A 24,415-nucleotide genomic window follows, 5' to 3' on the forward strand; every position below is an offset into this window, starting at 1 on the left:
AAGTTTTAATATTAATACTCTCTTATGATATAATAATACTACATTATATGTGCATATACCACAAATTGTTCAGCCTTTCCATTTCTTCTGATAACACCTTAATATGCCTTTATCACTTCATACTTTTGTTATTTCAGTCTCTTAATTGGCCTTTCTCTAAACTCTCTCTTCTAAACTCTTTGTAGCACAGTTACCAGATTAATCTTCCTAATGCACTACTTTCTTATTCTCCTGCTCAAAGACATTTAAGTATTACCTACTTTCTAAAGGACATAATCCATAAACTTCAGCTTGGCATTTTAGTTCTTCTCCAGTCTGACCCCTAACCAGTTTTGTCTGATCTGTTCTACGCAAACATGCCACACAGTGAGGTTTCTTGATTGTCCCTGAATATATAGTGCAGTTCCCTCTGGGCTTTTGTTCATAATGTCCTCCAGTACTTATAAGGATATCACTATGTAAACTCATCCCTCTGAGATGCCCAAGTGAAATCTTCCATGAAGTTTTGCTTACTGGTTCCAGCCCACATTGATTTCTCCCTTCTTGGAACACCTGTAGCACTTGAGATTGCTGTTTTTTATATCTCATCACACCTCCTATTACGTGGACTCCGAGGATCTGTATGTGGGCCTCTCCTTTTTTCTCTTGACGTTCTCTCACTTGGTGGTAACCTTATGAACTCCCACAGGTTTAATTATCATCTCTATATAGGTGACAGATTTGTATTCATCCCTAGTTTCCTTTGAGCCTCCAGTTGCACCTCTCCAATTCTTTTGAGTATTTTGAACTAGATATTTTTTGGGCACCTCAAACTCAACATGTCAGAACAGAATTCATTATTTCCCCCTTATAATCCACCTCTCTTCCAATTTCTCTGGCAGTCTCTACTGTGTTTCTAATCTCCCAGGTTCAAAGCTTCCGCATTGTGCTGACCCTCACCCCACACAGTCAGTTGTCAAATCTTGTAATTTTTACTTCCCCAACAAACCTTATATCCATCCTCTCCTTTCTCACCACCCTAGTTCAGGCTTTCATAACCTCTATTTTTTTTTTAATTAAAAATTTTTTTTGCAATAACCAAAAATTGATTTTTCTTCCCATTGCACCTCTCCTCATTATTAATAAAAAGAAGAAAACTCTTATAACAAATAAGCATAATCTAGCTAAACAAATTCTTGTCTATATCCAAAAAGTATGTGTCTTAGAGACCATTACCTTTCAGTTAGGAGGTGGGTAGCTTGCTTCTCTCTGATCACTTCTTGCCTGAACTATTGCAATAGCCTTTTAATTGGTCTACTTACCTCATCTTTTCCCATTATAATCCTTCCACTGTTTGCTGAAATAATTTTCTTAGAGCACAGTTCTGACCACATCATTACCCCTATTTAATAAACTCTTCTGACCACCTGTTGCGCTTAGGAACAAATGTAAACTCCTCTGTTTAGCTTTAAAAAACCTTTACAACCTGGCATTACTTTCCTTCCCACATCCTGTTGTCAAGCTAAGTCAACAAACATTTGTTAAACCTCTTTGGTGTGTCAGGATCTATGCTAAACTCTCGGGATATTTAAAAAAAAAAAAAAGAGGCAAAAACAGTCCCTACTTTCAAGGACTCAAATGGGGGAAAGACATGCAGACAACTATATAAAAACAAGTTATAGAAAGGATAAATATTGGTGATAATCTCAGAGAAGAAGGTGCTAAGATCAAGGAAGACCAAGAAAGGCTTCTCAAAGAAGATGAGATGGTAGCTGAGACTTGAGGGGAGCCAGAGAGGCCAAGAGGAGGAGCCAAGGAATGGGAGAGGTCCGGACATGGAAGACAGTCTGTGAAAATGCACAGAGTCAGGAGATGAATAATGTGGGCACAGAGCAGCAAGGAGGCTGGTGTCACTGGATCATAGTGTATGTGGAAGGAAGGAAGGTATAAGAGGACTAGAAAGGTTGGAAGGGAGCGGGTGATGAAAAGCTTAAATAGTCAAATAGGATTTTATATTTGATCCTGAAGATAATGGGGATGGAGGGAGGAAGGAAAGAAGGAAGGAAAAAAGGAAGTGAGAAAAGAAAGGATGTATTAAGTGCCTACTATGTTCCAGACACTATACTAAGCATTTTGTAAATATTATCTTATTTGATCCTTATCACAACCCTGGGAGGTAAGTATTATTATGATCTCCATTTTATAGTTGAGGAAACTGAGGCATACAGGTTAAGTGACTTGCCCAGGGTCACATAGCTATAAGTGTCTGAGGCCGTATTTGAGCTCAGGTCGTTCTGCCTCCAGACTCAGCACTCTAATCGTCTGTGGTACTTAGCTGCTTCTGCTTGCTTCATGGAGCCAGTGAAATTTATTGAATAGAGCGGTAACATGTCAGACTTGTACTTTAAGAGAATCATTTTAATGGTTATATGGAGGATGGTACACTCTGACTGGCTTCTTCTTGTTCCCCTAAATTACGCCCCGTTTCATGTGTTCATGTCTTTTCTGTGCCACTTACTAGTTGTGTGACCCTGGGCAAGTCACTTAACCTATCAGCCTCAGTTCCTCAACTGTAAAATGGGAATTAGAATTCTGGTGATGATCATCTTTTTACATAGTATCTAGGCTGATCAACAAATAATAGACACTGCCTTGTTTCCACAATGGTACCTAAATTTTTTCCATCATGGAAGAACGTAGCACAGTTTGTACTTCATTGCCAAAGCTTTGAACTTAGTGATACTTCCTCATTCCAGTGGGTCATTAGAGTAGGATTTTTGTAGGGGATCTACTAATAATAGTAGTTTACATATTTGTAATATTTCATAGTTACAAAGTACTTTGACATAGGATCATACTTGGAACCCTCTAGGTCAAAATTGTTTCATTTAACAGGTAAAGAAACTGTGATTAAGTGCAACTCTGATCATGCCACTCCCATAAACTCCAGTAGCTCCTTGTTGCCTCTAGGATAAAACTTAAATTCCTCTGTCAGGCTCCATCATATCTATCCAGCCTCATTGTATTTCCTCCCCCTTCCCACTCTCTGCCATCTAGCCAATCTGGCTTTCTCTCTGTCCTTCACACAGTATCCAAGTCCTTACCTGTGTACCAGCCATCCCTCATTCGTGGAATGCACTCTTTCCTCACTTTTCCTTCATAGTCTTTGCTGATCACTCACTTGCCATCAATTGCTAGTACCCTCCCTCTTCAATGACTTTGTATTTAAGTATTTTGTATTTGTTCTCTATATACTTATGTGTACATAGTGTCTTTTTTGTTAAAATATAAACACATTGAGAGTAAGAATAGTTTCATTTTTTTTATATTTGTGCCTGACACAGAGTAGGCACTTAATAAATGGTTATTTGACTGACTAGTGTTTTGTACAAAGTCACATAGGTTGTTAATGTCAAAGGTACAATTCAAACCTAGGTGCTTTGACTCCGGATCCAGTGTTCTTCCCACTGCATTGTGTTCTAGTTTATTTTATCTCACTGAAATCCAATTCACTTGCAAGTCATGGCCTCACCTTCCTGATGTCATAGTCTTCTGTGAGAACGAAGGACGAACAACAGCAACCCCATGAGATAGAAGTGCAGATATTATCCCCATTTTACAGATGAGGAAACAAGGCTTTGAAGTTAGGTGGCTTGTTCAAGGTCATTCATCTAATTCATGGTAAAACTTCATCCCAAGCTTATTTTCTAATAGTTGAGTGTTCTTTCCTTTCTACTACCATGCTTTCATATCTACATAATCACACACATGCATATGCACATGTCAGTTATTTTTTTAAATTCCAAACTTAAACACAAATAAAATGAGAATTTATATATTCATTGCACAACAAGAAGGGATTGCTTATGAAACTCTGAATTTGTTATTACAGCTTGCTTCTCTTTTTAAGTGTGTGATAAATTCATGTAACTATCAATATGTGCTTATCAAAGCTGTCTAGCTTTTCTGCTTTTTCTCCTAGCTTTTCTTCTATTCTCTCTCTCTTTTTTTTTTTTTTGGAGCTATGTCCTCATCCTGCTCTAACCTGAACCCACGTTCCTGTCACCAGTCTAAAAGAAAAAAGAAGTGAAGCCTTTGTAACATATGTTTAATTAAGCAAAACAAATTCCCACTTTGGTAATGTACCCAAATACATATGTCTCAAACTGTATCTTGAGTCTGTCACCTCTCTCAGGAGTTGGGTAGAGCACATTTCATCAGTACTCTGGAATTGTGGAATCATTACATTCATCAGAGTTCTTAAGTCTTTCAAAGTTGTTTTTATTTTACCTTGTTGTCAATGTATAAGTACTTCTCCAGGTTCTGTTCACTTTACCCTGCAGCACTTCATGTAAGTCTTCCCAGGCTTCTCTGAAATTATCCCTTTTGTCATGTGTCAGGTATCTTTGTTCTATCTTTTAAAACATTTTTCTTGGCCTATATAACCCTCATGTGTGTTACTGTTTACAATCGTATGTTTGAGGATTAAATGCTAACCATATTGACTTCAATGTTCTTGCTTTCTCTAGGATGTCTTTGCTTGAAGCCATTTTCTACAGTTTTGAGCAGTGTTCAGGGGAGCTCTCTTTACCTGCTAATTTGCCAGAAGTTACGACTAAAGGACAAGCCGAAGTGGCTGTCACCTTATATCAGTATGTCTGTGTCCACTTGTGCACCTTCATTGCTTCATTTCACCCATCACTCTTCCCTGAACTGGTAAGCTGTGGTAAAATTTTGGGAAAAATTTGTCAGTGAAAACTGTAATAGATGTAACTCCTACTATTTTTCCACTGAAATTATGAAACATAGAAATTAAGAAAAATTGTGGAGTAGATGGAAAGAATGTTTCTATATAGTCTTCTTGACAGTCATTCTTCTTTAATATTTTATTTTTCCCTCACCTTTATTTAATATTCATCCTAGAAAATGGATGTTTATGCTAATCATAATTGGGTACATTTATTTCATTAACATCTTTTTAGAAGTGGAGTTGGGGAGGAAGGGGGAGGGAAGTGAGAGACATAGTGGGATAGAGTTTTAAATCTATAATCCTACATGAGGAGAGAAGGAGCATAATACATAAAATTTTGTTCTCTATTGATTCATTTAAAAATTAATCATATGTAAAATTTGGCCCTTTCTAAACTTTAGACACTAAAATGTAATTTTTTAAATGAAGTTGAATTCAAGACTATGCTTGAAAAAGAACAAAACTATTACCTATTATTCCATGTAGTCCCTCTTTTCACTGTCCCCCACCCCGCTGTCCAAAAAAAAGTACAGAATCTCCACCAGAATTTCTGGGGAAAACGATTGTTTTTGACAGGACGCTAGTGAAGTGATGATATCTTTTAAATTAAAGCCATACCCATAGGACCTCTATAGAAAATCAGTAATACTGGAAGCGTGTTTGAATCACTGGATTAGCATACAAGAAATATCAGACTGCAGGAGGAGGTTTCAGTTGCTGCAACACTTCTCAGTGAGGATTAAATACCACACTCACAAGGAAACTGAAAATGCTTATCTTACTTTTGTGTAATCTCAGACTCCGTCCTGGGCCCTCTTCTCTCTCTGAACTCTCTTGGTGGTCATGTCAGTTTACATTCCTTCAGCTATTATCTCTCTGTAAATGACTTCTGTCATCTCTGTGTAAATCTGTGTATCCAGTGCTCTCTTGAAGCCCAATTCTTCCATTTCCATGTCCCATAGGCATCTCAAAATCAATATGTCTAAAACAGAATTCATTTTCTTTACTTATAAATCCATATCTCTGCTCAGGTTCCCTGTTTCTGTCAAGTGTATCACCATTCTTTGGTCACTCTGGTTCGTGATTGTAATGATTAGATTGGTTCTGTATCATTTTTTTTTTGTTTTTTCTTTCTTTCTTTCTTTTTTTTTTTTGGCTAGGTAATGGGGTTAAGTGACTTGCCCAGGGTCACACAGCTAGTAAGTGTCAAGTGTCTGAGATCAGATTTGAACTCAGGTCCTCCTGACTTCAGGGCCAGTGCTCTATCCACTTCGCCACCTAGCTGCCCCTGTATCATTTTTTAATTGATCCTATTTACAGTTAATTGAGTTTGTCCTGTAACTGCCTATATTGTGATTCTTTGTCTCTGAACTTAGCTCAGAAATTCAGCTGGCCTGTAATGATTTAAATTTAGGAATCCAGTTCTCCTTATAATCATTGTTCTATTCTCATCTCAAGGAAATCTATTATCTTTGAGGGATGCAGGTGGACACCAGGGAATCTGGTTTAGTATCTTTACACCAGCAAGTGTGGAAATATGTTTAACATGGTTACACATGTATAACCTATATCAGATTGCCATCTTTGGGAAGGGAGGGCAGAGAGAGAGGTTGAAAAATTTGTTACTCAAAATCTTATAAAAAATTAATGTTGAAAACTGTCTTTAGATATAATTGGGAAAAAATAAAATACTATTTACAGTATTTTACTGTCTGGTTTGCTTTCCAAAGAAGTCTGATCCACTTTCTCTAACCTTGCAGGTGGACCTAAGCAGTGAGCATTTCTTAGTCATAGGAGGGAAGGAGGGGTTTGTTGCATGCCCCTCGTTCACAATTTCCAACTAGTCATACTGCCTCCCATGCCTCAGCCCTGTTACCAATCATATTGACATTACCATTCATGATGTTGAGCACTATTAACCAGTCATAACTTGTTCCCCACCTATGAAGTCCTGTTGTTTGTTCTGTACTCCCCAAACTATAGAAAAGAGTTGTCCCCCTCACGCAAGATCTTAGCTTTGCTGAGGAAGCTGAGATCCTATTTATTGGTAAATTCATACTTTACTAATAAATTGATCATGCTTGGATCTTTGTGCCTTGGTTTACTTTATGTTGACTGTCATAAGAATCATCCTCAAGCCTTTATTCTCACTCATTTTCCATAGTCAATCAGTTGCTGACTTTGTGTAGTCATACCTCCACAGCATCTTTTGCATCTGGCCCCTTTTCTCCATTCATACCAGAAGCATCGTCATTCATACCAGAAGCATCGTCGTTCAAACCCACCCAAATAAGTCTCCCTCCCTCCATCCTCTTCCTTCTCCAGTCCATTCTTCATGCAGCTACTAAACTAATCATCTTAGAGCACCAGTTCTGACCATGTCATTCCCCTGCTTAGGAAGCATCAGTGAATCCCTTTATCCTCCGTAAAATATAAATTCCTCTGTTTTGGCATTTCTAGCCCTTCACAATCTGGCACCAGCCTTTCAATCAACAGACATGTATTTAATCAGCAGACATGTAGACATGCGTCTAGCACTGTGTTAGGTGCTAGAGAAAAAAGGACAAAAAAGGAAAATTCCTGCCATCAAGGATCTTACGTTCTGTAGGGGGTGTGTGTGTATGTGTGTGTATGTAGATATAATTTTTAAATATGAATTTCTATTTTTATTAGGATGTCACATTATTGAATGCTGTACTTAATTCTGGAATGATCACCTCCTTATTAGCTATGGATACATGGTGCTTCCTGGCCCGGTAAGGTACAACCAAAAATTGCTGTTTGATGTATCTTTGCATTGATTTGTAGGAATAAAGCAGTGACTAATTGTCAGTTCAAAGGTATTTTGGCTGCAGGTTTAATCTTTTGCATAGGAAGAGTAGTAGTGTTGCAAATCAGAGAATCATTTTAGGTCATCTTTGTGAAGCCCAGACTAACATTTCTTACCTTATTTTCTGTCATCTTGGAAATGATTGAAGTTTGCGTTTCTTTTAAAAAATATTTATTGCCTTACTAGAGAGCTCATTTCCTTACTTGTCTTAATAAGTATATGAGCCTGAATTATTTCTGTTTTGCATCTTAGGTATGGGACTGCGGAACTGTGTGCCCATCATGTGTTCATAATAGCACATCTGGTGAGTAGGATAACTAAGCCTGAAGTCCATTACTGTACTTAGATATGTACATTCTATTCTCTCCTTTTATCTTGGAGAGTACTGGAAGTGGGAAGTAGAGTTCATGTCTTCTGTGATTAATTTCATACTTTTCAGAAAGAAGAATTAGAGATAATAATCATTGAAAACTGAGGAAATTGTTACATATTGAGAAAATCTTACACTCAGAATGAATTGGGTATGGATAAAATGAATTTTTAAAATAAAAAGGAACTTAAAATTGAATGTAAAGTAGAAACCAGATATTATGCATGCAAAAAAAAAAGTCTCTTTTTCTTCTGATTCAAATGAGACTTAACCTAACTTTCATAGTCGCCTCAGACTTCTTATGGAAATGGCCACTGGGTGGCACCACAGTGCATAGCGTACCAGGTCTGGAATCAGGAAGGACTCCTCTTCTGAGTTCACATTTGGCCTCTGACATTTTGTTAGCTGTGTGACCCTGAGTAAATTACTTAACCCTGTTTGCCTTAGTTTCCTCATCTGTAAAATGAGCTGGAGAAGGAAATAGCAAGCCACTCCAGGATTTTTGCCAAGAAAACCCCAGATGGAATCATGAAGAGTTAGACACGACTCAGCTGACTGAGTGACACCACCAAATGGAAATGAACTCAAAAGTGATTTCTGACTTTGCCTTTGTTTATTAAAAAAAGAAGTTCGAAAAAGGGGGAAAAAATGAAAGGGATGCTGGTATTTGTTTCAACTGAGAAGGAAACAGATTGAGGGAGTGAAGGCCATTTTAAATCCTGAGAAGTTTTGGACCCCCTGTGAAGCTTTTCAGTGGACAGGCTATTCTTTTGCTATCAGTACCTTGTTTGGAAATTTTAACTGGATTGATCAATTAAGGAATAATTTTTGTATTATAAAAGCATTTTCTCCTACTTGACTATATGGTTCTCCACAAAGTCCTACTCTGATCCCTCATCCTGGAATAGAGGTAACCTTAGGTTCTTAAAGTCTTTGCCAGAAAAGCAAAGTTGGTAGGTTCTCTCTTTCTTGCTGGAAAAGCTCATGGATATGGTCCCAGCAGCAGAATGTGTTTGCTTTCTGAAGATCAGCCTAGCTGAATATGAAGAGCCTCACCACCGGTCGGCTTGTTCCTTGGTGATGAATTCGTTCACCACATCAGCCTCTGAAACCAAGAAAAGTACAAAATATTTCTGAGGCCATTACGCACTCTCCTACCCTACCTTTCCACTTCAGCAGTGATGGTAGCAAACTGGTAGAAAAAGAGCGTAGTTTTTAGACTCAGCATCACGTAGTTTTTAGACTACCTAAATAGAAGCTTCTGATAATCCGAATTTGAGATCCTTGTCCAGTGACCAAGTACATATAGATGGAATAACTGAATCTTTAGATCTAGACATTCTTACAATAAAAGAAACCCAAAGACAGAAAGAAGTGGTGGCTAGATGGAAGAGATGACTCTTTGGGAGAGGCAAATGAAGAAGTTGGTGAAGTTGGTTACAAATGTGACCACAAAAATTATTTAATGGGATATTTAATCAACTCATGTAGTAGTGCCCATGACAAGTATTGCCAAGAAAACCTCCATGATAATAATATCGGTTTTATGCACAACATCTGTTGCAAGGGATCAGGATTTAGAGAAGACTGAAGAACTCTGTGTAAGATTCTCCTCATTCAGTCAGCATATGCTTTAATACTTAGTGACTTCAAGGATCCCAAAGAGCAGATGGTGAGAACGAGCCATTCTGATCTCCACAAGTATGTTCTGCTGCCCTTGCTTCAGTGTCCAGTTCTTCTTCACTGCTCTTCTTTGAAGGAAGTACGAAGTATCATGGAAATCATTTGTCCTTTTCCGCCTGACAGAGCCAACCTACTATGCCTGTAGAAGATGTCTGGGAAGGTACATTATCTCAACTCTCCCAATTCCGTGCCTGAGAAACTTACAGCTTAATAGGAAACTTAGGAGAAAATATGCTGAATGTCATGATACTCAAATTTCAGAAAATAGGAAATAAGCTGAAACTTAAGCAGAAACTGTACAATTTATTTTCCAAATGATTTTCCTCAAGAATATGACAGTGTTCTAAACACTTATGATCCTCAGTACATCTACATTTCAGCAGTACAGAATGAAAGATTGTAATGGAATTATGAAAAACTCAAATTTAGAAGGCAAAGGAATAGGTTGCTTTTGAATTAATGACCCTTAAAAATGAAGGCAGCAGGTGGGGGGCAGCTAGGTGGCTCAGTGGGTAGAGCACCGGCCCTGGAGACAGGAGGACCTGAGTTTAAATCCAGCCTTACACACTTGATACTTACTAGCTGTGTGACCCTGGGCAAGTCACTTAACCCTATTGCCTAGCCAAAAAGAAAAAGAAGATAAAGGCAGCAAGCAAAATTTTTCTCTAGAGGTTTGTCAGAAGCCATTCTTGATAAACTGAGAAAATCCTAAGAGCAATCTGTTCATCAGTAATTTAACAAAAATTAGTCAGCAAACATTTGTTAAGTGCTTTACTTGTTTGCCAGGCAGTTGCTGAGTGCTGTGAACAGAAATACAAGCAAAAAGACAGCTTCTTCCTTTGAGGAACTTATATTTTATCTAGTGGGACAAGACAGTTCGTAAAAGGGAAACTGAGAAGTGAGGGAAAGTAGGTATCAATGAGGGGGCATGGTGGCTAAGAGCAGAAAATTAGGAATGGTTGATCTGGGCCCTTCCACAAAATTGAGGCTAGGAGAAGAACTCACCAATGAAAGAAGAGGCCTGAAAGATCTGACTGAGGATTCAGCTGAGGCCTGGTGGCCAAGTTCACGTATTTTAACTGAGGGATTTGTTATGTTTGTAATTGGTCTGAGGAGTATTTCAGCAGTTTCACAAACATGCAACCAAAAATTCCTTCACAAATCCATACGAGTCAAAGAATCTGTGTTCAAATCCTGCCTCTGTTACCACCTATGTGATATTGGATGAGTCATCTGACTTCTTTCAGCTTCAGTTTCCTAATTGGTAAAATGAAAGGGTTGAGTTAGATGGCCTCTGAGGTGTATTCCAACTCTATATCCAAGATCCTATAGCCTGTGGTTACTGTGGGGGGGATAATCCAGAACGCTACCAATTTTGTTTGTGCAGGGTGAATTCTTAGCTCAGTGCGTTTGGTTAAATTAAAAAATCTTTTGTAAGAAGACAGATGTAACATTGAATGAATGTTACGTAGATCACTAGAAGTATAAATTAAATGTATTTACTTTGTGTACAATGTCTCAGTTCAAAATACAATAGCATTTGTCATGCTTCTGCTTGTATGACAGTTGAATATGTTGCAATATAATTTGGTATGCTGCATAAATTGAAAGTGACAATAATTTTCAAATTTATGATAGTAGTGTCTCTTACCAAATAGCAGTATTTTGGACATCATCTCTGAACTTGCCATAATGATTACTATTAAACTATTCAAATAGAAAGTAAATTATGGACTTTGATAGCATTTTTACAGATACAATAATAGTTTTGGAAGAGAATTAATGTGTTTTCAGGAAAAGCAATTGGATTTATGAAAAATGTCTAAAGAGAATAAAAATCCCTACTCAAAATAGTTTGTTTTGAAGGCAGGAATTACTTTCTCCATGAAATTAATAGTATCTTCTTAGCTTTATGTTTTAGCTTTTGTTTCCTGAATCGCTATAGGAACCAGCAAATGTTTTCATCCTAAGTGAAGATTGCATATGTGCCAGGCACCATGCTAAGACATTACAATTGTGATCTCATTTAACCCTCACAATAATCCTGAGAGGGAGTTGTTATTCTTATCCTCATTTTAGAGTTGAGGAAACTTTAGGTAGATGACTTGCCCAAAATCCCGTATCTGGTAAGTGTCTGAGGCCAAATTTGAATTCAGGTGATCCTGTCTCCCAGCCCACCACCCTGTTTTCTGTGGTACCAGTTGAAATATTTTTTTTGAATGGGGCTTTCTCTTTCTTGTTAGAATTTAGTTGGAGCCTGGACAGAATTTCAGAAGTAGCTACTTGTTTATGTAGTTTCTAGTTTAAATATTTTGTTTTCTATGATACTAAAAACCCATATTTATCTTTTTGGAAACTTATGTGAAAATTTTTTTTTTCTTTTTTTTTTTTTTGCAGTTAGGGTTAAGTGACTTGCCCAGGGTCACACAGCTAGTAAGTGTCAAGTGTTTGGTCTGAGGTCAGATTTGAACTCAGGTGCTCCTGACTTCAGGGCCGGTGTTCTCTCCACTGCGCCACCTAGCTGCCCCTAGATGAAAATTTTTCAAAACTACCTGAATAAATCTATTAGAATAAGGCTTACTTAACGTACAGCATTTGTTTTTTTCCTTAGTATTTAATTCTGCTTGCTTATAATGTTTCTGAAGGTTTATTGTTGATTAGACATTCTTCGCTACACTTGTTACAAGTCAGGTTACTGACTTGTCAAGCAAACATCAGTCAGTACCCAACTTGAAGAAAGAATTCAGATGAGAAGATATGTTGTGCAATTCTGATCTGACCTACTTAGGTTTTTGATGTTCACAAATGGGTTAAAAAAAAAACCATTTATATTGACATAGGTTATTAATGTTTTGTAAATTTACGAGATAAAAAAATTTCCATGATAAGAGGACCAGCCGAACCTAGAAAATTCTTCAATCAGCAAACCTTTGAATCCTGCTAAGTGAGAGATATTCCAGTCAAAGGCTACAACAATTTAGAATATTAACTAATTTGTAAGATGTGATAGAAGAGAGCTATTATAAGGTTATGAGAAGTTTCTGTTCATAAAACAGAAACAATGCAAGGAAAACAATTTTGCAGAAAACTTGGTAACAGACCCATTTAAAACAAAATCATTCTGAGGACATTTAAGAATGAAACTTGAAGAAAGGTAACCAAAATGTGAAATAGAAAAAGCTGTGTGAATATTTTTATATCAAATTCTTTCCTCCATCCAAACAACAGAACCACCATAATTCATACTGCTACATCAAAGTTCCTAATATTTACACGAGGAATTAGAAAGAGCATTAAAGAAAACAAAGATGATATCAGTTAGACTAGACCAAATATACACAAGGTCTATGCTTCAGAAGACACAATTTTGAAGGTGTTGAGCAATCAATCCTTAGAGTATCTAAAATGAAGGAAGCTACTAGACTTTGAAAAAAATCTAGAATCATAGTTACCTCCTCCCTTCCCAAAAGCAGCCATTCATGCTATCTGTACAAAATTTTTAAGACAACAATTCATGTAGGAATCAAAGACCACCTTGATGAAGTTGTGAAAAAGCAATAGGCAGATTTTCCCAAGGAGTATCATACAACAGACCCTGTCTTTACAGTCATACAATTGACTGACATAAAAGAATACAATATTCCACTGTCCTTGTTGTTTATGAACTGCTAGAAGAAAAAAAAAAGCATTTGATTCATGGACCTGTCTCCCATGCATAGATCAAAGTCACATTAAGTCCTTGAAACATAACAGGGTATAATTTTGTTCACCACTGATCTAAAATATTAAGTGGAGCACAAAAACTACTGTTGCAAAAGATGCCCAGCACCGAGTCCAAGTGGAACAGGCATTCCTTATCGATGGTAAGATCCTTAAGATGTTCTTATTTTCAAATTACATTGTTCTGATTATGCCAAGCACTGGAACATTGAAAAGGCTTCTCTAGGAGATCCTTAATTATTCAAAAGAACTGTAACCTAACTGTCTATCCTAGAAAAAAAAATATAATAAGAATGTTGTTCATAATAGAACATGCATTTGAATGGGTAACCTATAAATTTGGTCTATTAGTACATGTATCCTGGATAGACACTACACATGCATGGTCAGGGAGCTATGCCCAGAACTGAATAGGACAATGGTCTGAATTTTCTTTGGGACCCCAAAACTTCTCCCTGAAGCAAATGTCTGTCTTCTTAATAACAGAATTCTTCCAGAGATTCAGTGTGGCTACAAGTTTTAAAATACTGGTCTCCAAAGAATTAAAGTTGAAGGTCTCCAAAGAGAAATGGAGAGGCTCATGATGGATGTACATTATCAATAAAGAATATCTTCAAAGAAGTTTCTGACTAAAAAAGATAGGTCCGAGTCATGTGGCAAGAGAAGAATAATCAATGTACATCAGCATATTTCTTTGGTATCCACATAATGTCAAGGGAACTTGGCTATATGGCTCCCAGCCTGTTGGGTGGACCACCATGGAGTATATAGTCAAGGTGATTGACAGCAGGCCTAGAAGATGAAAGGGCATGGATCAGTTATGATGTGTCTTTAGCCATAGTTCCCTGTCAGTAAGATTGTAAAGCCATCAAAATATGGAAGAAGACTATTGTTTGTTCCTTTAGGGCAGAGACACTATTTTATCTAAATATTATGTCTCTCGGTGCCTAGCATAGTTCTCTCTATATATTAAGTGCTTAATAAATGGCAGTGGTAGTTCTTCAAGGATCTTTTAAATAAGGAATTTTTTTAATTCATTTGGAATATGGTTTTGAGTGAATCACTTTTAACTTACCTGCCTTTGAGCCTTACCTGTTAGTCAACAAGTCAGCAAGCCAACAAACGTTTATTATACATCCACTACTTGCCAGGCACTCTGCCGAATGCTTAAGATATGAAGAAAAGGGGGGAAAATTAGCCTCTTTTCAAGGAGCTCACAGTCTAATGGGGGAGACAACATGGTAACAAATATGCACAAGCAAGATATATATTTTCTATCAGGTATATTATACATATCTGGCCCCCATGCTGTTTCTTGCAGAAGACAACCTATCTCCCAACTCCTTGCATTTTTCACTAGCTATGCCTAGAATACTCTCGCTCCTGAGATACGTATAGATATATATAGACATATACACAGAGAGATGGATAGATAGGTCTGTGGATAGATCTTTAAGAATATATACATACACATACACACACGCACACACACACATACATATATACGCATATGTATGAGAGGTGAATTTAGAGATAGTCTAAGAGGGAAGGAAGATAGAGAAAGCTTTCCTGCACAAGATAGTATTTTAGCTGACTTATGTGAAATTATAATTAATTTACATTTCATCTAGGGCCTTGTATGCCATATAGAACTTTAGTAGTGGCAACAACTGAGATGTAATTTTTCCTTTTTTATTTTACAGATTAAGTCTTGCCCTGGAGAATGTTACCAGCTCACTAATTTGTCAGTTCTGCTAAGGAGACTGTTATTCCTCATGGATACAGACCATCAGGCAAGAGTGCTCCTGCCCTCTTTTGTCTTCCAACACACTGCTTTGACTTGAAACCAGATTTCATTTAAATGATTCCTGTTTTTTTTAATTTAAGTATAAATTCAGTCTTGAAGTGCCTTGGCTGTAAATTTTGAGTATAATGTTTTATTTAAAGAAAACACGTAGCTAAATGTAGATATTGGTTTGTTAATTCCAAGTTGTTATTATTTTAATAATGACTTTTTTTTAAAAGTCCACTTAAAATGCCCACCCTTCATTTTATGTACATATAAGATAACTTGAAAATATTTATCAAAATTAAAGTTTTTATTTAAAGTAACTTGCATTTTAGAAGAAAATATTAGGTCAAGTTGGATTTATGCATGTGATGGCATCTCAAATTTTTCTGCTGCTTGAATTGAGCTTTAGGGTAGAACTTATAAATATGATAACACCTTATTTATCCACTATTTTTGAGGATTCTCAGTCCACAAATTTCCAAGATGCCTAAAGCATCTTTCATGGAAATTCCTTTGAAACATATTATATCTTTACTTAGCTTAAACAGTAATTTAAAATCAATAACTTTTTCTTGGTGACAAGGGCATTGCTGTGCGCTGCAATATAGTAGCTGTTCTTGGGCTTTTGAGATGTGTAGGTAAGTTTATTTGTCCCTATATTAAATGGATCCGGATTATTGTTCTTTGAGAGTTTTTAAAAAATTTTATGTAATTGTTTTTTCTGTATCCTCCATTATCATACTGTCATTTCTCATTTTTTATTGTCTGTGTGACATCTTGAACTCCACTTTAAGTTGTGCCTTCAGGTCCTCTGTGGGCTGGAAAAATCAGAGAGCAAAACTTACTAGAGTTTTGTGTAAAGTAGAAATGCAAAGCTCCTTCAGACTCTTTAATGAATAAAGTTACTCATAAGTCAGTTACTATCACTAAGCTCTGAGGATACAAAAAAAGGCAATCAGGTCCTGCCTTCAAAAGAGCTTAGATTCTAATGGAGGAGACAATGTGCAAATTACTGTGTACAAACATGAGAGATGATGCACGAAAAGGCACTGACTGGGGTAGGTGGGGTTAGGAGGACAGAGGGGCCAGGGAAGCCAAGAGGTAGAGTTGAGAAGTAAGAGGGTTCCAGGCGTAGAGAATGGCCAGTGAAAAAGGCAAGGAGCTGGGACGTAGATCATCTTCTGTAAGAAAAAGCAAGAAAGCCCATGTCACTGGGTCATGCATGGAGGGCAGTAAAATGTAAGATGACTGGAAAGGTGGGAGGAGCCAGGTTGTGAAGGGCTTTTAAAGCCAAAGAAAGAATTTTCTGTTTGATCTAGGAATAGCAGTGAGTTTATTGAGTTGAGGAGTAACATGGTCAGACCTGTACTTCAGGAGGATCACTTTGGTAGAGTTGTTGAGGGTGGCCTGCAGAGAGACCCAGGGCAGGGGAGCCAACAAGCAAATTGGTACTCTAATTGAGCTGTGAGTGATAGGGGCCTACACCATCGTGGAGAGGAGAAAGGGATATATGCAAGAGATGTTTCAAAGGCAGAAACAAGTCTTGGCCACAGATTAGATGTGTGGTGAGTGCCAGTAAGGAGCTGAGACTGGCATGAAGGTTGGGAAACGGGTGACTGGGAGGATGGCAGTAACCTCGACAATAATAGTAGAAATGTTTTCTGGAGGAGACAGTTGGTGCTGACTAGTGTAATGCTGCCTACTGGAGGAATTATCCTTCTGGCAGTAGCAGATGCTAGGGCTGACTTGCCATTAGAGCAAAATCACTCACACAATGTATTGTGTTAGCAAAATCTTTGAGACAAAAGGAGGGACTGTCTAAAAAATATCAAAGAGAAAACTTAAAGACCAGAATATATACTTTTTTGCCTCACAGTCACTTGTCAACTTTATGTCAGTTGAGTACCATGTTTTAAATAAAGAAATAATTGTTTGTATAAAGCAGACCTAAGATCTTAATATGCGTTCAAATTACGTACCATTTTCTAAAAAATGGAAGTTACCGTACACATGGGTCTGATATAGATTTATTTTATAATTGAGCATTTCAGGTCTACTGTTTTCTGTCATAGTACAGAAAAAAATCCTGGTTATTTCAATATTTGCTCCCTGCTTGTAAGTTCTTCAGGTCTATTCAGTGTGCATGTGAACATGTTTTACCACCACTGTTAAATAGAAAATACACATTGGTTAGTTTATTCACTAGTGGAATAGATTTGCCATTGATGCTTCCTTGTATGAGGAGTTAAGCATTTGTGGATATAATCTCTAGCTTCACAGGCTAGAGAAAAAGTTAATTGAACTATTTCATTATCAAGCTTATGACCTAGTTTTTCATTAAACGCTTTGTCCAAGCCAACTAAGCTAACTGACTATAATGTTTAAGTAATTATCCTTTTCCTGTTAATATACTTTAATATTATGCCTGTATCGATCATATGCCTGTGTCAGAAACACCCTGAAAGTTCTTACACCTTTGGGGAAATTCTGTCCCATTTAACACCTCGCGTGACAATTAGTTTAAAGCTTGCATTTAAAATTTCCCAGTGAATTTACAATAAATTATCCTTAAACTGCTTTTTTGCATTTTTTGGAGGCATATATGCAGAAAAGAGAACAATATTTGTCTTTCTGCTTCACAAAGTTTTGTGAGGAAAGACTGGTCTTTATTATAAATTTTCATGCAATTAAAAGGAGTTTTAGAGATGCTAAACAGTAAGTGCTTACATATAACAAGAGAATTTATTGACTAGGTTGTTATTCATCCTTATAACAATTTCTTTCAGATGGAGTTTATCCAGAAATTTTCCCCTAAAGAAGCAGAAAATCTGCCTTTGTGGCAGCATATTTCCTTCAAGGCTTTTTCTCCTGAACCTAAAAGCCAAATAGCAAATGAAGTCACCATGGTGGGAATTGCACAGTGTAAGAAATGGCTAAGCAGCAGGCATACTTTGGGAGAACTTGAATCCGTGGTAAGAAAAGAGCTAGAAAGTGATTGAAATTACTCTTCAGCATCTTAGATTATTAAGAAATTCGTGTATTTGCTGTTCTCTTGTTAAATGTAAATTATGCTCTCTCTTTGCCAGTGACACAGATACAAGATAAAAATAAATTTAACACAGTGTTATATTTATGCTGGGAAAATTTTTGATTATGGATACTTGGTTATTCACCCCACCATTAAAAATTTAACAAATGATCATTGAGCAGTGGACCTAAAGTGACTGGCTTTGACTCAACTGCATCTTCCTTCAAGTCTGTAGCTTTTTAGGATATCACCTCATAAAATAAGGGGCATTAAAAAGGAGATCATTGAGATAATACAATGCAGGTGGCTCTTCTCAAAAGAAGATGCTACTCAAAATCATTTAACAAAAATTATTAAGCACCGTGTATTATATAGTACCATACAAGTGTTTAACTTGTAATTTAACATAATATACATTTCAATTTTTAGAATTTCCTAGGACCATAACAGAAATTATATAGTGTTCAGTAGACATATTTAGTTGGTGTGTTTGTTAATTGTTCATCACTCTCTTTATATGTAATTCCAGCAAGTCACGGGTTGGGACACAATTAAAAGTGCTTGCTTTATTGAAAAAAAAAATGTTTAAGTTCTTTTATTTTAGAGTAAATTTTTTGTCCTTAAAGGAACAAAGGACAAATTTTTTGTCCTTTAGGAAAGGTTTAAATTTATCTAATTTTTCATTTGTTGACCAAAATTCCCATGATTAAAACATGGTGGGTATGTTCCTTCTAGTGACTTATGTACTCTGGTTCTCTAAAACTAAAAATGTTTGTTTAAGCCCAGAGAGTCTGACCAGCTGGTGACTTGAAGTATTTTTTTTTATAGAAATGGAATATCAATATAGAGATAGTCAATATAATAAAGATGCACTCAAAATCTTAACTTGAAAAACATTTTGTTAATTTTGGGATCTGCTAATATAAGTGATCAAAGTGTATTGTGCATTGTGCAAAGTGTATTGTGCAAAAATCATTGCTGCATTTGCTAAATTTCCATCTTTTACCTCTCAATTACCTTTTTATGGCATAGTCATATTGTACAGTCATACATCTTAAGAGATTGAGTCAATCAGTCAACAAAGATATATTAAGTGCCTACTATGTGCCAGGCACTGGGAATACAAAGCTAAATATGATATAGCTCCTGATCTCAGGGAGCTTACATTTTCTCAGAAGGGACATTAAAGATCTTTTTTGGACTAGTGTCTTTATTTAACTTACGTCTGAATGCAGGTAAATTGGAGCTTTGAGTTTATTTTCATAGGGAATATGGTTATGTGTTGTGGTTAGTTTCTTTAGTACTACTACAGACATTTCAGTGCTTCAGTGATTGTGATTTATGATCTTACCATTGTAGCTATTTCCTCAACTGGTTCAACATCCGTGTTTTCTCAATCTTATGTAATTCTTGTCTATAGTTTCCCATAAATCCTCTGTAGAGGAATCGAGCAGTGGGCCTGGAGGCTTTCCTGTAGGTCATTCCATATTTCATGAATACCAGTGTAACACTCAGGCATTATCCCCATTCTTGATATATGACCAGCCCACCTCTTTTTATGAGTATACATATTAGTAATTATGTCTTCTGTGTCATTTCTTGAGCATAAGTCAGTGTTGGTAATATGGTGTAACGCACTGTGCATCTCTCTCTGTTGCCCTTTTGGGCTACCTGTAATTTTGATTCTTCAGAGCTCCATAATTAGCAGGCATAGAACATCACTGAGAATATAGGTTTTGAAAATGTGGACTCTTGTCTCAAGGGGCGACTTGAGATCACTGAAAATCTGATTAATTTTACCAAAAAGATTCTTCTTTCCTCCCCTTAATTCTGTGTGTCTATATCATTTGTCCATCTGGAAGCACCTGTCCAGGATACCTGGATTGCTGGGTTGCCTAAGGGCCTGTTGTAGCCTTGGCAATAAGCACTCTACATCCGAGAATCATACTTCATGTACATTGTGTGTTAAATAGTCTCTTGCGCAGTAGCCTAGGAAACCACCCACCACATCCATATGTCGTGGGTTATGTGGAAAAATGACTCCTGGTTTCCAAATAGCTGAATTACAAATGAACTAATGTAATACAACCTGTTTATAAGTTAGAGTCTGCTTGGAATTTCTTATGCTTGTTTCTAAAGAGGCTTGAGGTTTATGAACCCCCTTCAAATTCATGCTGTCTCCGGCTATTTCTCGGCTTCTTTATTTCATACTAATAGAGAAATATGGTTTTTGTTCAGGAACATGAAACAAGGGTTTTATGTTTTCAGAAATGGATCATTTTGTCAAAGAAGTGGCTGAAAAACATGCTTGGTTGTTTTTGTTGCCTCTAGATCAGGCATTCTTCACTTTTTTTATACCGTGGACTCCTTTGGCAATCTCGGGCAGCCTCCCCAGAAAAAGTGTTTCTAAATGCATAAAATAAAATACGTGGAATTACAGAAGAAACCAATTATTGAAATAGTTATCAAAGTCCCCTCTTAAAAATAATTATGAAGTATTTTGGCAGAGGTTAAGAACCTGTTTGGGGGATATACATGGATATTTTTGGAGTGTTGTTTGAGGTGGTGCCTCTGATACCAAGGGGATGAGGCTGCTGAGATTCTTACAAGACTTTGACTTGTAAACCTAATGCTGTTATTGTTTTTCTTTCTTAGAATGTTGCACTCTCTGCTTTGCTTACTGTATGTAATTCCATAAGTGAAGCTTTGGAGATGGGCCAACAAGCAGGAGTCCTGGAAGCTGTGAGTCCACTCTGGACAATCCTACATGTTAACCAGGTAAGGAAACTACTTAGCATTTCCTTGAATAATTAAACAAACTTCAATTCTGAAAGAACAATTGTGTTGGATTTTTGCTTCCTTATGCCAATTTTGTTATTTGCTAGGTTAGATCTTTGCTATTCTAGTGGCTTTCTAAGACATCAGAGTTCGCCAGGTGCTAACCAGGCTGGGGGGGAAGAAGGGGAAGGAGAGTCTTCTTGCCCTCCTACTCCTCCCTCCCCTCCACCCCCGTGTAAATCCAAAAGACTACCAAGACTGCCTGTGCTTGAGGAGAGCAGAGCCAATTTTCTTTACTTGTTTGTAGGCTTCAGAATTGTATTTTGGGATGTGTTTTTGTTAAGAAAACCTTTATGAATTGAAATAAGTTTGAGAACCCAGATAGCCATATTTTGTGATGTGCTAAACAGGCTGCTGTTATGACATTTATTCTCACATTAATATTTTAAAATTTCAGATATTTCAGTATTTTCCTAATATAGCATTTTTTGGTTCCTAAAGACACCTTAAACCAGGGTTCTTAACCTGGGAGCGTGAACTAATTTTCAAAAATATCATAATAACTGTACTTCAGTATAATTGGTTTCCTTTGTAATCCTATCTATTTTGTTTTATTCATTTCAAAATATTCTGAGGAGTCCTTAAGTGTGGGGTCCAAGTGGGGGTCCAAGACAAAAAAAGATTGAGTTCCTGCTTTATATTGATGCCTCTATTCTTCATGAGATAAATAGAATACTTGTAGAGAAAAAAAATAGAATTTTAAAGAGAAAAGATAATATTGCCAAGTGGCAGATAAGGCATACCTTTTATACTTGAGAATTTACTTTTTTATTTATTATGTTTATTTACTTCACAGTTTTGCCTTCTTTCTTATTGTGTACGTGTTTTTGCGTGGTTTCTTATGGGAAAAGATAAGCCTTTGATTTTTTTTTTTTTTAAACACAAAGCCAACCATGTTAGAGAGGTCACTTTTGATGATATCCGATTGAGATACTGTGATTCTCTGTTGAGCTGCAGTAGACAGCTGAGTCTGACAGAAAAATTAATGATAAATTTTAACCTGACCTAATTGGAGATTAAAAAAAAATCTTTTAATTCCAAGACACTATTGCTTTAAAAAGAGAGTTTACTTGACTGTTCTGCCTTTTCTTCTTATATTTTATTTTTTTTTATGACTTTTCCTGGTGAAACCAGATTAAATGTGAAATGAAGTATGAATAACTTTTCTTCTCAATTAGCTGGAAATGCTGTAATCAATACTGTTGCATTCTGGTATTTGCTAAGGTCTCAAGTCAGCCTTATGTTCAGTGGACCCTCAGCCTTTTACTTCCACTCTTGGGATTTTTCGTACAGGCTGTAGAACCTCAGCTGATAAGTCAGGTAAGAAAATTGTTCCTGAATAAATTGAACTACTCATACCTAGAATATTTCTAGGGAATTATTTTGACTTCTACTAATTTAACAAGGGTTATTTTGAAGGATATGTTTTTCACTTTACTTGGTTATACCATTATTGAACTATGTATAAACTACATGGAAGCTTATTCCTCAAATTATGGTTGCCTTGCTTATTCAGAGGCTAATTATCCTTTCTGTTTACTTTACCTTCTCTTTTCTGCAAGTCTTGAAGCATTTTCTACATAGTTCTGTGAATGTCCCATCTCCCAAAAGCAATCCCAGGTCAGCTGTCATTTTTTTCCCCACGACCTAGCAGTCAGATGTTGCAGGTCATTTACTTATAATCTAGTGCAACTTCTGTGCTATGGTGTGGAGTAAGATCAAATTGGATCTAGGTGACTTGTTTCCCTAATAGTTAATAGGGCACAGTAGGGGTAGAGAGATTTCAGGACTTAAATGACTATTTCCTCTGGGGAATTCTTGTAGAACTGGATCAATTCTGTTCTCTATCTGGTGGTTTTCAGCTGTGGAACATTATAAGGGAGGTTATGAGAGGGCCCGGACCTTACAGGATCTCTCCAGGGTATGGTTTAAAAAGTACAGAAGAGTGTTAGAACCAATTGACCCACATGTAGAAATCCGTCCCACTAGATCAGGATCTGGTTTGAACCTCGAAGGGATAATCCTTCAGTGCGTGACTTAAATAAGGCTTGCCAAAGCCTAAGCTGAAATCCTCCGCCACCTAGGAGAGACAAGCAACGTGCATGTACCTTAATATTTAATAAAATGGTGACACCCAAGATATCTTCTGGAGAGGGCAATTATTGCTTGTCTCATGCTGACACACATGTTGGGGAAGAAAGAGATGAAAACAAGTTATTTGTAGCTTTGGTTGTAGGATTTTTCCATGCAGTTGAAACTAATGACCAAGTTACGATAGGAAATTTACCTGTGAGCTTTAATTGAAAAGGATAGTAGCTGATAATTATATAGAAAATTACATAGATTGCAAAGGCTCATCCATACCTTATTTGATCTTCACAGCATCCCTATGAAGTCAATACAGGTATTGTCCCTGTTTTAAGAATGAGGAAACAGAACCAGGGAAGTTCACAGAATCGTAGAATTTTTAAGAGTTGGGAGGGACCTCGGCTGCCATCTAATCCAAACCATACCTTGAAAGGAGTTCCTACTGTAATGTAACCCTACAGTTATCTTCTAGCCTTAACCCACTATTTCCCAAGACAGCCCGTTCCATTTTTGGACAGCTGTAATTGTTACCAAGTTTTTCCCAGCATCAGGCCTAAGTTTCCCTCTTTGTATCTTCCACCCATTATTCCTGGTTCTATTCTCATGCGCCAGAGTAAGATTGATCGCTCTTCAGTATGCCTTTTAGGTACAAGATGATAACTATCATGCTCCTCCTTATTCTTCTCTTCCCCGGGGCTTCCTTTAGTTATTTCTCATATGACGTGGCCACTCACCATCCTGGTTACCATCCCCTGCATGTTCTCCAGCTTATCAATGTGTTTCCATAATTATGGCACCTAGAATTGAACATATTACTCTAGATACGATCTTATTAAGGTGGAGTACAGAGGGTGCAGTGAACAGAGTGCTGGGTCTGGAGTCGGGAAGAACTGAGCTTAGATCTGGCCTCAGACACTTACTTGCTGTGTGACCCTGGGCAAGTCACTTAATCCCGTTTGCCTCAATTTCCTCATCTATAAAAGGAGCTGGAGAAGGAGATGGCAAACCACTCCATCATCTTTGCCAAGAAAACCCCAAATGGGGTCACGAAGAGTTGGACATGATTGAACAACAGCAACACAAAAGGACTATGACCTTTTCTGAAAATGATGCCTCTCACTGTAGTCCAAGATTGCATAAGATTTTTGTCTACTACTTCAACCACTGATTCATATTCAACTTGTCCACTAAAACCCTCTAGTCATGTTTATATAAGCTATTGTTGAATCATGCCTCTCCCATACCTGTGAAGTTGGTTTTTCGAACCTAAGTATAACACTTTATTTCTATTGCATTTCATCTTATTAGATTCATCCCAATGTTCTAGTGTATCAGGA

General features: G+C 37.0%; 1 protein-coding gene across 5 annotated transcripts in view; it reads left to right on the forward strand.

The window, feature by feature from the left end:
• CUNH1orf112 (chromosome unknown C1orf112 homolog) overlaps positions 1 to 24,415 on the forward strand; it is a 69,010-nt gene that overhangs the window by 29,566 nt on the left and 15,029 nt on the right. For all 5 annotated transcript variants that reach the window (XM_027868320.1, XM_027868321.1, XM_027868324.1 and 2 more), the window contains 7 exons: positions 4,509 to 4,695; positions 7,403 to 7,485; positions 7,812 to 7,863; positions 15,036 to 15,125; positions 17,911 to 18,096; positions 20,808 to 20,930; positions 22,215 to 22,310. In XM_027868320.1, the coding sequence (XP_027724121.1) occupies positions 4,509 to 4,695; positions 7,403 to 7,485; positions 7,812 to 7,863; positions 15,036 to 15,125; positions 17,911 to 18,096; positions 20,808 to 20,930; positions 22,215 to 22,310 (817 nt within the window). The remainder of the gene's footprint in view (positions 1 to 4,508; positions 4,696 to 7,402; positions 7,486 to 7,811; positions 7,864 to 15,035; positions 15,126 to 17,910; positions 18,097 to 20,807; positions 20,931 to 22,214; positions 22,311 to 24,415) is intronic.

This window comes from Vombatus ursinus, unplaced genomic scaffold (assembly GCF_900497805.2).
Source record: "Vombatus ursinus unplaced genomic scaffold, bare-nosed wombat genome assembly UNPS02014789.1, whole genome shotgun sequence".
NCBI classification, from domain to species: Eukaryota; Metazoa; Chordata; class Mammalia; order Diprotodontia; family Vombatidae; genus Vombatus; species Vombatus ursinus.